The sequence below is a fragment of the Ostrea edulis genome, chromosome 10 (assembly GCF_947568905.1).
Source record: "Ostrea edulis chromosome 10, xbOstEdul1.1, whole genome shotgun sequence".
In the NCBI taxonomy this organism is placed as follows: domain Eukaryota; kingdom Metazoa; phylum Mollusca; class Bivalvia; order Ostreida; family Ostreidae; genus Ostrea; species Ostrea edulis.
In genome coordinates, this window is record NC_079173.1 from 42,446,624 (window position 1) to 42,459,765 (window position 13,142).

Here is a 13,142-nt window from a genome sequence, read left to right on the forward strand (position 1 = left end):
ATATCAACACTACCTTAATATTGTACATACATTGAAATTATGCTGATATATATGTTCAGTATACATGTTTTGCTCCTAATAAAGTTGTGCAATATACACAATTATTTACGTACAATGTAGATTGTCTTCACTTTTCATTGTGATATATGAACAAAATTATTCAAGTTTCATCCAGTGTCTGCAATACACATAGGGACAGAGTATCTCTATCATTGGGGAAATTAGGTAACCATGGTAAAAAAAAGTCTGCATTGTCCAATAGTACAGAACTGCATGTCCCCTGTCATTCTTATCAGGAGATTTTCTACTTTGATAACAAAAATATTTCTCAAACTAATGATATCCCTTGAATTCATGCGTAACCATACATAAATAAAGCATAATACATCGTAGATAATAGCGAGTGAAGCTAGCATTGTGACGAGCTCGTTCCAATGATTAAACATTTGAGTCACGTGATATGCTCATCATCAGCTGAGAATTAATGAGTATTACCCGTAATGCTTCTGAGAACAAAATCGCCGTCACTGCGATATACTTTATGGACAACCCCTAATCGAATCGCACTTACCCTTTCCGTAACCGGAAGGAAGAGTCGAATGTGGATTGAGCTCAAAGATTGCATCAACTCGATGCATGTATTCGCCGGATGCGCGCATGTGGATGGGGTTAAAAGGCTAGAACCGAATGAATCCCTGTATAATTTGCTATTGCTAAGATTAATTTTACTACATACAAGGTTTATTTGCGGTTACGGAAATAGCCGAGTAGTCACGATTTGGACAACCTTGTAAATAAAACAAATAAATAGTCTGGAAAGTATCACAGACGTTTTTAAATTGCAGATTAGTAAGCTTTCTCATACCTTCGTACGTTTTGCTGTGGATAATCGCTTGGTTTCAAAGAAAAAAAACCGCAGCTAATATAACGTAACAATGCACTTTTTACATCGCCCACGTTATATTGAATAGGCAGATTAAATGCTCAAAGCCCTGTTGCAAGATGACATTAGTCATCGGGCGTCTCAACGGTTACACATATCAACAATGTATAGAACTTTCTTTTTCTGTAAACACAGTAACAAGAATGGTGATAACAATACAAAAAAGTAATGACAAAATGAAAATCCATGTTTTATTTTTATTGGTTATTTCATCAATGAATTAAGAAACCTGAGAAGTGGGTATGAAAACAACAGCCGGTAAGAGAATGTGTGCCACCAACTTGGTCAATTTGAACGAAGATTTCATCACCTTTTGTCAAAGTAACAGCTACCACCTCTGTTCTTTTCAAGTAGTAATCGTGGTTCGAATCCAGGAACAAGTATCCAATGGTACTTCCTTTCCTTCTGAGCTTCAAATGAATACCATGGTTGCCGGGAGAAGGCGAAACTGTAACGATCACGGAGAACATGTAACTGCCATCTACTGGAGGTCGGAAAACGCCAGTGACATGACTATACGCATTCCCAACATTAGTAATGACGTCATCAAATACCACGATGTGACCAACGCCAGGACTGTCCAATGATTTGCTGAGCTGGCTCATAAACACTATTGATTGGGAGGCTAGAAAAAGAGATGATCAGAAAGTGAATTACTTTAGTCATGCTAACAGTAAACAGTTGCAACTATTGTAGGATTAGACATTCTTTTTGAAGAATTTATAAATGGGTAAACTCTGGATAGTTTACTCACAAACTGAATAAAAGTACGAAGTTTGTGAGTAAAATGTCCAGATATTACACATTGATAATTTTTTCTAAAAGAATGTTTGATTCTTATAATTCCAATTCGTTCCCTGTATTATCAATTTTTAAAAAAAATGTTTTTGGATTTATTGATAGGTAAATTCTCGTATAGATTTATTTTTGTCCAATCAAAACAATTGTAATAGATAACATTAGAACTATTAGGGATTGGTCTGACAGCTTTTAACTGACAATCATACACATACCGACCGAAGCTCGAACTGGCCGAATCAAGGTAACATGTGTGTGGACAGAAAAACACAAAATCGGCAAAGGGAAAGAGATCAATATGATAGGTGTATTAATATAAACGCATTAAAATATATGACTAATTTGAACCCATCCCATTTGCTTTTCCTTACAATGCATATAGATTTTATACCGTATCAGGAAACTTACACATATATACTATATACTAAGTTTGGCCCAACCCTGGGGTCAGAACACCTACCCCGGGGATCATCAAATTTACAATGTTGGTAAATGACTACCTGCTCTTTCTAAATATCCATTCAGTTTCCATTAAGTATTAAAGAAGATGTTATCTAAGTGTTTTACACATAGATACTATATAGCATGTTTGACCCCACCCTGTGGTCAGAACCCCTATCCAGAGGATCATGAAATTTACAATTTACAATCCTATTCGAAATCAATATGCATTTCGTTTTTCTTAAACATGTGCGGTTCTACAGAAGATTTTTTTGTAAATTGATTATTTTTGGCAGTTTTTATTCTGCCTCTGGGGCCCCAGGGGCGGATAATTCCTGAAATTTTAAATTATGCCCCCCCCCCCCCCAAATGCTTCGTATCAGATTTGAAAGGAATTGGCATGAAAGTTTTCAAGAAGTTAAAAAGTTCTATTGTTCACACATTTAATAACTGACCATTTCGGACCGAACCAATATTAATACCCCTACCTCTGGGATCATCAGATTTACAATTTTTGTAAAGGACTACCTGCTCTTTCTAAATATCCATTCAGTTTCAATTTAATAGCAATAGCACTAAAGGATATGTTATTTAAGTGTTTTACACATTGACACTATATAGCAAGTTTGGCCCCACCCTGGGGTCAAAACCCCTGGCCTGGAGATCATGAAATTGACAACTGTTGTAAAGGACTTCCTGCTCTACACCACTATACAATTAGATTTTCTTACACATATGCGCTTCTAGAGAAAAAGAGTTTTGAAAATTGGTCAATTCTGGGAAGTTTTTACCCCGGCCCATAGACCCGAGGGGTGCAGGAATCCTGAAATTTACAATTCGTGTCCCCTTTTCTCCAAAGTTTCGGCATTCCAAATTTGAGAAAAAATGGAATGATAGTTATCAAGAAGTTAAACATTTCTATTGTTCACACATTTAATAACTGATCATTTTGACCCCCACCCTGACACCACAATCCATACCCCTAGGATCATCAGATTTACAATATTAGTAACGGACTAACTACTCTTTCGAAATATCCATTCAGTTTAAATTTGGTATCAATAACACTAAAGAAGATGTTATTGAAGTGCTTTAAACATAAACACTATTTACCAAGTTTGGTCCAATCCTGGGGTCAGAACCCCAACCCCAGGAATCATGAAATTTACAATTTTGGTAGAGGCCTTTCTGCTCGACATCACTATGCATTTAGTTATTCTTACACATGTGAGATTCTTGAGAAGAAGATTTTTGAAAATTGGTCAATTTTGGGCAGTTTTTATCCTGCCCTAGGGCCCCAGTGGCACAGGAATCCTGCAATTTGCAATTTTTATCCCCCTTGTCCCAAAGATGCCTCATACCAAATTTGAAAAGAATTGTAATATTAGTTATCAAGAAGACGTTAAAATTGTTCAATTGTTAATGCATGACGACGGACGACAACCAGTTCCAATAGGTAGACTCAAGTGACCTAACAAATTTGCGAGCCGTACGGGCTAGTTATTTCAACAGTTATTCGAGTTTTAAATTTGACCGCCACAACCAAACTTCCGCCAGAGTTCGTTTGCTTACAAACCAAACTCTTCCACTTAGGCATTATGGGATAGCGATTTCTTAGGCCGCGTCAATATCTCACCAGAGGGCGTTACGCTACGCTCCACAACACCTCTGTTATCGTCCGATTTACAAGAATTTTGTAAAACAGAGCGTCTTTGAATATAAAATAAATCTGCATCATTTTCATAAATAAAACATAAATTTATGAGTTAAAAACACATTGGTAGGTATCGAACGCTGTATTAGTTAGTGTAACCTACATATTTATGGAACTATTTTGTCTTGTCAAATGTATTAATTTCACTTTCACTTCGTAACTATGGACTCTACATAAAAGTACATTAGAAAAACTAGCGAGATTATAATGATGAAAATCTGACATTACACAAAGAACAGAAACGTGTCTTTCTGTTGGAGTCAAAGACGCCATTTTGTCCATGCGAGATCATGTGGTTAGCCGAACTATTTATCAGACGATAACAGAGGTGAAAGTGAAGCTTGCGTAGCGCGCCCTCTGGTGAGAGAATGAGGCCGCGTATACTGTGACGTCACTGTAGAATGACGAAAAAACATAACGTCAAACGTAAACAACTTTCAAAACAAGAACGTAAACATCCAAACTTCCACCAGAGTTCGTTTGCTCACAAACCAAACTCTTCCACTTAGGCATTATGGGATAGCGATTTCTTAGGCCGCGTATACTGTGACGTCACTGTAGAATGACGAAAAAACATAACGTCAAACGTAAACAACTTTCAAAACAAGAACGTAAACATCAAGTTCATTACCTTACACAATAATTTGAACAGAGTCTCCATACTTTATAATGATCTTTTGATCATTTTATGTTTAAAATAAAATCCATACGTTTATATTAATGCTCTTAATATCAATATCTTCAAACTTTTAACTGCGAACTACTTCTTTAGTGTAATTTGTCTGCGTGATAATCGCGGACTCACAATATACAAATCTGTATATTGTGCTGCGTCACATAGGAGAGGTCTATTCGTAGGTGACGTAATGAGGCCTCGACGGGGAGTTTGCGTAAACATCAAGTTCATTACTTTACACAATAATTAGAACATAGTCTCCCTACTTTTTAACGATCTTTTGATCATTTAATGTTTAAAATAAAATCCATACTTCTATATTAATACTCTTAATATCAATATCTTCAAACTTTTAACTGCGAATTACTTCTTTAGTGTTATTTGATTGCGTGATAATCGCGGACTCACAATATACAAATCTGTATATTGTGCTGCGTCACATAGGAGAGGTCTATTCGTAGGTGACGTAATGAGGTCTCGACGGGGAGTTTGCGCCACAAATTCGAGATTCTAACGTGAGCATTGCACTCTAAACACATAGTTTAATATGTTCAAAATGAATGATATTATCATTATCACACTTTTTAACAAATCATGAAATAGAACAACATTGATACCACTAATTAGATGAATGATTTCATGAGTTTCCTTAAAGTACAACATACAATATTAAATACGATTAATTGTTCACCAATTTAAGTTTCTTGGTTAATTTTGTTTACTGTTAGCTGTGTTTTCCTTTGCAAACGGGATGTGTTGTTTTCAATTATTTGGTTGTGAAAGAAACAACATCAAAGGTAATATAAATGTGGAGTTACGATGCACTGTTTTCGTTAGCTGGCATTATTTTCCCAGTGTTAAATGAATAGGCGGATCATATAATTATCCTCATATATTTCCAATTTCATAAATGCACGTTACTGGGCGTTTAAAGCAAGGGAGTTTCATATATATATATATATATATATATATATATATATATATATTATATAAATATTGCATGTATTTGAGGGTAACATTGAAAATTTTCACCCCGAGAAAACCATTGTCAACCGAGGCGTAGCCGAGGTTGACAATGGTTTCTCGAGGGGTGAAAATTTCAATGTTACCCTCAAATACATGCAATATTTGTTTTATTATACTGAATGTTATGTAAACTGGAAAGCAGAAAAACTTACGTCTGTTGACATTTGATCAATCACTGTCATGCGATATTTCGTATTTCGATGCGGGTACTCGCGTTTATTACAAACGCTCAAACGACGTCGTCTAGCAATCTACGGCGAACCGTACGCGCATAAATTTGACGCATGTGATAATTTTTTATAATATCACCCGTTGTCAAGTACTGTTACCCGTTGCTCGATACTATCACCCTGGATCGCGTGTTTTCTGTTCTCAGAGGGTAACAATATGTTTTTTCAAATGCTTCTCGACCAATCAGGTTCGAGTATTTTACATGAAAGTATAATAAATATATATATATATATATTCAAGTGAATGGCTAATTCTGCTTCTAATTCATCGTACTCAACAGAATTATGATTATCACTTGAAACACGTCATGCTTTGCTTGATCTAATGACAGCGTACTAAGAATCAAACTCATACACACCGGCTTCAAATATTTTACTCTCACACTAATCAGTATCGGCCTCAACAATATAACAATACTCGTCGGTAAATTACAGCTGAACTGACTATCTCTACTCGTCGGTAAATTACAGCTTAACTGAATACCTCTTCGGTAAATTACAGTCTCAGTTTTTCACTCTGTTCTATGACTTACCGGACTTTGATTCCAGGGACGCCACTTTCTGCTCTAAAGCTGACACTTTCGTCCTGAGTTCCTGAATCTCGCTCTGTATGACATTGTCACCGACGAGTAACCTCTCTTCAAGGGACGTCACAATGGAAATGCATGACGTAAATTTGAAAATATAAAGGACCAGTTTCATATTTCGATTGTTCAATATCCACGTGTCTATTAGGACATAAAGATGACCTTATCGGTGTAGTTCTTTGCGATATAGGACATAGACATAACTCCGATATGACCTAATGATCTACTTTAAGGGCAATCGTAACTACTCGGCTATTTCTGTAACCGCAAATAAACTAGTCTCGTTCAACCAGATACTCGGCTGTCTCCGTAAATCTCCGACGAGCAGAGAGTCTGGTAAAGGCACGCTATAATAACTGTTACCGCTATGGAGCGCTAATTTAGTTTCCGTTGGATTCTCTCTGACATAAACAGCCAATTCAGAAATTTGATGCTAATTAGTCGATCCTTCATTAGTGATACTAATGGAAAAATCATTACTACATGTACAATACAAAAATTACACGCTTTGTCAGCTGGAAATTGTACTTTCACTTTTGCCTCCTAAAGTAATTTTGATAAAACGGTTTTACCATTTCCCCACTTTGATGCTTTCTTAACTATGACGTCACAGCCTACTGCTCTTCGTACCGTAACAGCCTACTGCACCAATCGGATCACGTGCGCGTCCTTTTCCGTAACCGGTAAGAAGACTCGGGCGTCGATCTGCGCAAAAATTGCATCAAATCGATGCATTTCGTCGTCGGAAGCGCGCCTTTAGATGAGGTTAAAAGGCCAGAACTGAATCCCTGTATGATGTGTCATTTAGATTTTCACCGTAGATTCAGTTTTGGTATCATTAACGTCAATTCACTCTGATACATAAACATGTAAGTAGAAATTGATCGTATTAGAATACCTTAGCTATGTATGATATCTTAGATGCATTTGAAAGCTCGCGTTTCATATCGTAACATACGACTGTGACGTCATAATCGCATTTGTGCGCACATGGCAACATACTCTGATGGTGTCGATCCAAACTTCCGCCAGAGTTCGTTTGCTCACAAACCAAACTCTTCCAGTTAGGCATTATGGGATAGCGTTTTCTTAGGTGCGTATACTGTGTGACGTCACTGTAGAATGACGAAAACATAAAGTCTAACGTAAACAGTTCAAAATAAGAACGTAAACATAAAGTTCATTACTTTACGCAATAATTTTAACAGAGTCTCTCTACTTTTTAATGATGTTTTGATCATTTTATGATTAGAACAAAATCCATACTTTTATATTAATGCTCTTAATGTCAATATCTTCAAACTTTTAACTACGAACTACTTTAGTGTCATATGCCCGCGTGATAATCGCGGACTCACAATATACAAAATATGTATACATCAAACTCCCCGTCGAGGCCTCATTACGTCACCTACGAATAGACCTCTCCTATGTGACGCACCACAATATACAGATCTGTATATTGTGAGTCCGCGATTATCACGCAGGCAAATAACAATAAAGAAGTAGTTCGCAGTTAAAAAGTTTGAAGATATTGATATTAAGAGCATTAATATAAAAGTATGGATTTTATTTTAAACATAAAATGATCAAAAGATCATTAAAAAGTAGGGAAACTCTGTTCAAATTATTGTGTAAAGTAATGAACTTAGTGTTTACGTTCTTGTTTTGAAAGTTGTTTACGTTTGACGTTATGTTTTTTCGTCATTCTACAGTGACGTCACAGTATACGCGGCCTAAGAAATCGCTATCCCATAATGCCTAAGTGGAAGAGTTTGGTTTGTGAGCAAACGAACTCTGGTGGAAGTTTGTGTATACATGTATTGTTCTGCGTCACATAGGAGAGGTCTATACGTAGGTGACGTAATGAGGCCTCGACGGGGAGTTTGGGCGTCGATCCTTTACGAGGTTCATTTGCAGTTACGGAAATAGCCGAATAGTTACGATTGCCTACTACACTATGTTACATATACGTCATAGATTACAATGCATCAAATTCTCTCATGGATGCCATCGTATTACATCAATTGGAACCCCTCTAATGTCTCGCGCTCTCGAAATACATCCCGGATGTAATACGATGGCATCCATGAATGAATTCGATGCATTGTTTACTATGACGTCACAGCCTAATGCGTTACGTTTCGTAAGTCATAACTAACATTGCATCAAATATTCACCCATGCATGTCATCTATGTCGAGTGCGCGAGACATCGAGGAATTCCGATTGCGTATTACATCCGAGATTTATGTCGAGTGCGCTAGACATTCCAGTGGTCCGATTGCCTCGTCTGTAGATCGACGCCATCGGAGTCGGTTGCTATGTGCAAAAAAATGAAACTATAACATCACAGATATACGTTACAATATTTAAAAATAAAAACGAGCTTTCAAATTCATCTATCTATGAAGGTATTCTACCACTATCAATTCCCACTAATATGTTTATGTATTAGAGTGAATAAGATGTTATTGGTAGCAAAACTGAATCTGTGGTGAACATTAATCTTCCCTCTAAATAACACTGTCAGTTCTAGCCATCTAACCCCATCTGCATGCTCGCTTCCGGCAAATAGATGCATCGAGTTTATACAGTCTTTGCGCCTATCCACGTGCGACTTATCTTTCCGATTACGGAAAAGGACAAGCGTCATTCGATTGTTTTAAAGGGGCATGGACACCATTTGAGCTGAAAATTTTCAAATTTCATTTTTCTATGTTTAATGTTTAGAATGCTCAAGCAAGGTATCTCTAATGGTCAGCAAAAATTTGATTGTCAGTTGTCGATGTACATGGGAGATACAAAGCTCATATTCCTTTGTTATGTTACGCGGCTGAGTTAAGACTTTCCTCATAAATACCAGTGCTGTAAAAAAAAAAAAAAAAAAAAAAAAAAAGGTACTTTACCGCACTGGCACATTACATGACGTCACAATGAAAAATAGGTCATGACGTACATATCTACATTCCTTTTGCAGTTGGAAATGTCAAAATAAACCGCAATCGTGTAATTTTAGTTTCTGTCAAATGGGTTATATTAATTTTCTTTGATATTGAAATATTTTCAATTTCTTCTTTATATAACATACATGCTGAAGTGATATCCATATTATATTGTGATCCTGATATCGCCCCTAATCTACACGTACATAGTGACTTTCACAATGAACTCATTTGCATAAACAGGGTTTCTGTACATACAAATTTCATCATTGGCACGACACCCCGAGGTTTTTGAGTGAAAGGTGTTTGATTTATGTGACATGTGAACTTTAGTGTAAAAGGGAAGTTAGGGCTTCAACAGAAAACAAACATGTTTTTCAGGCTAGATTCAACTTCGTATATGCAAAAATCGCCGCATCTTGCATATTCAATGCAAAAAATTCGACATGTTACAAGTCACGATAAACTATTATTATGTTTTGAAGTTATATTAACTTCAACTTGCATTGATATCTGGATATCGTGCTAATGGAACGATTTATACATACACGGTACGATTTTATATTGATATTTGATCACGTGATATACAGCTGATGTAGAGACTGTCGGTCTGGTGAAAAATATATGGGAGGTCAATATGCACTTAATTATATATACATATTTTTTTGTGTATATTGTGTGTACAAATTTTTCAAAAATTGATCTGTTTATAATGCTTTTCCCCTCTGACATATTTCTATGGCCCTATTTAACACAACTGCGTAACAAGGCTCGCGCCATGTTTTTGTTTACTTAAATTGAATATACTAGTTAAAGTTAGTTTTAAAACAGATTTTTCAATTTACAAGTTATAATTCTGAACACAATTAGATAGTTACATCTCGTTTTGTTTTAAACATGCTTTTTTCTATTAGCAGTCTATATGTAAACAAAAACAAGGCACGAGCCTTGTTTACATAGCAATGAATTGTGAGTGCTGTATATATCTCACTTGTAACTCAAAAACTGATATTCAAATTTTGGTTGGCCATTAGAAATACTTTAGTTAAACATTGTAAACAATAAAAATGGCAAAATACATGTATAATTAGAAGAAGAAAAATCAACTCAAATCGTGTCCATGCCCCTTTAAGGGTTGTAACTACGTAACTGTAAGTAAACACGTGCTTCTACATCGTTTTGCAAAAAGGAAACAAAATAAAACACAAAGAAATATCACTGAACTGAATTCAACTAAAATAAGTCAAATTACAAATAAACCGTAACGATATAAATGCACTATTCGTATAATATCTTATGCCGCGGTGGTCTAGAGGTTAGTGCGTTCGCCCCGCATGCGGAAGGCCGGGGTTCCGCGACAGACCGAAGTCGTTATAACAGGTAGTGACAGTCCCATCGCCAAACGTTCGGTATCAGATGTGAATGTCACGGGTCGTTGGAGATGACCTTAAAAACGGATGTTCCGAGTCACAGTAGGTGTGGCACGCTAAAGAACCTTCACTGCTCAATGACCGTAATTGCCGGGTATAGGTCTAAATTTGAAGCCCTCGACCCGTCTTGGTGATGTCTCCATATGAGTGAAAAAATCTCTCTAGAGAGAAAGAGAGGGAGAGAGAGAGAGGGACGTTTAACAAGAATATAATTGTATTATACCTGTATGTGTTATATAAATTGGTTCTACATGTAATAATATTTGAATTATATATTTTACAAATTCGGTTTGAAAAAAAAATATTGAAAAGAAACATCCATGTTTCAAAAACAGCAACAACAAAAAAAAAAAAAAAAAACCCTCCGTATTTACCTCGCGTCATTTCCTCAACCGTTATCTTTATTAACCGTGTTTCAGCTTTATTTCAGAAATCACATTCTTCTGTCAACAAAGTCTTTTTGCCACGATGAGATGATACACGTTGTAACAGTGAAAGATAAGGAGCTTGCTATGCTTGGAAACAATCCAAGTTAAAGGCCAAGAAAGATAACTCTTATCTTCCTCATATTTTAGCGAAAAAGTTTTTAAAAAGTTAAAAAGTCAAACGAAAGTTAGAAATACATTACATGCCTATGATAAATAAATCCATAATGAAACATCCATTCCCATAAACTCATTGTAAAATTCTATAAGACACCCATTCCTTTAAACTTAACGTAAAATTCTATAAAACACCCATTCCTATAAACTTATTGTGAAATTGTATAAAACACCCATTCCTATAAACTTATTGTGAAATTGTATAAAACACCCATTCCTATAAACTTATTGTGAAATTGTATAAAACACCCATTCCTATAAACTTTTTGTGAAATTGTATAAAACACCCATTCCTATAAACTTATTGTGAAATTGTATAAAACACTCATTCCTCTAAACTTTTTGTGAAATTGTATAAAACACCCATTCCTATAAACTTATTGTGAAATTGTATAAAACACTCTTTCCTATAAACTTATTGTGAAATTGTATAAAACACTCATTCCTATAAACTTATTGTGAAATTGTAAGATTTAGTAGAAGTAAAACTTTCCCTCTGACTTTAGCCAATGTCATTTCACTAATGTTGACTTCGAAAAACTGAATGTTGTTAAACAAAATGTATGCAAGTAGCACAAAGTCTGCTTGAATGCAGATTTTTTCCAATCTAATTAAAATTTGATTATTTGATCCACTCACGTACAGTGTATATCGCTAAACAGGCGGATCAAAGGATGCCATTTTGATTAGATTGATATTTTCCATTTAGCGTTGACTCTCAGTCATATGCGTGATATCAATTTTGAATATCAAAATGTGTCTCGGCTTAAAGACTCTGATGCAATGTACTTGCTTGTGTTTTTCATGTTTTTAAAATGTTATGCTCCCTTATACATTATACATTATCCCTAACCTTGCCCCCCCCCACCCCCACCCCCACCCCCCAGGTCCCCAACTGTTAGATTGTGCCCTGTAAAGATAATTATAATATTGATGAGAACAAAAGAGTTTATGAATGATATTTTGTATATTTCTCTGTAACACGTTATAGTGGCGGATCCAGGATTGGCTAAAGGAGACCTAATAGTCTCAGCGTTCGGAGCCGCCTTAAAAGGTATCACACCGGTAATTAGTTTCACTATATATCACTATAGAGGGAAAAAATCATTAAAAATCAGTTTACAGAAATGATGCCGAATAACGTAGTCGGAAACGTTCTATGTTACCTATCTCGTTTGCTGACACCAGAAAAACAACACCCTACGCGGCATTTTCGAAAACAAAATTGCCCGCAAACAAGACTACCCTCAAATCCACGTGTTTTTCACACGTGTGTAAACCGCCGGAGTGCACCTCAGGAAGTAGCCTCAGCTACCAACAGCAAATAGTTCCTTTGTATACACTTGGTTATTTCTACAAATTATACAAAATTTCCTAATCAGGGGTACAAAAATTAAGAGAAAAGAAGAAGAGGAAATGAGAAAAATCGCACAAGGAAAAAAAAATGTCTTTAAATATATGAAACTACAGTTGCATTTTGATAGGACAATTACCGGTGTGATACCTTAAGGCCCCCTATGACACCAAATCTTGGGCGGAGGAAGGGGGTGGGGCAAAGTCCCCGGAAATCCAGAGTTTTACTTTATCTTCATGGGTTATTCAAGCTATACGTTTTGCATAATAAAATCAATAAATAGCGACGAATAATTGATTCGGGTCTATATCCGCCACTTCTACAGTCGTATTCCGGTCCGTACGGTCTATATCCGCCACTTCTACAGTCGTATCCTGGTCCGTACGGTCGTGCGTAG

General features: G+C 36.1%; 1 protein-coding gene across 1 annotated transcript; it reads right to left on the minus strand.

The window, feature by feature from the left end:
* Nucleotides 1-1,120: 1,120 nt before the first annotated feature.
* LOC125666131 (complement C1q-like protein 4) lies at nucleotides 1,121-6,868 on the minus strand. The gene is made up of 2 exons (XM_048899240.2): nucleotides 6,362-6,868; nucleotides 1,121-1,568 (listed from the first exon to the last, which is right to left on the minus strand). Exons 1-2 carry the CDS (start codon nucleotides 6,528-6,530, stop codon nucleotides 1,156-1,158), a joined length of 582 nt encoding a protein of 193 aa, XP_048755197.2. The 5' UTR covers nucleotides 6,531-6,868; the 3' UTR covers nucleotides 1,121-1,155.
* Nucleotides 6,869-13,142: the final 6,274 nt, after the last annotated feature.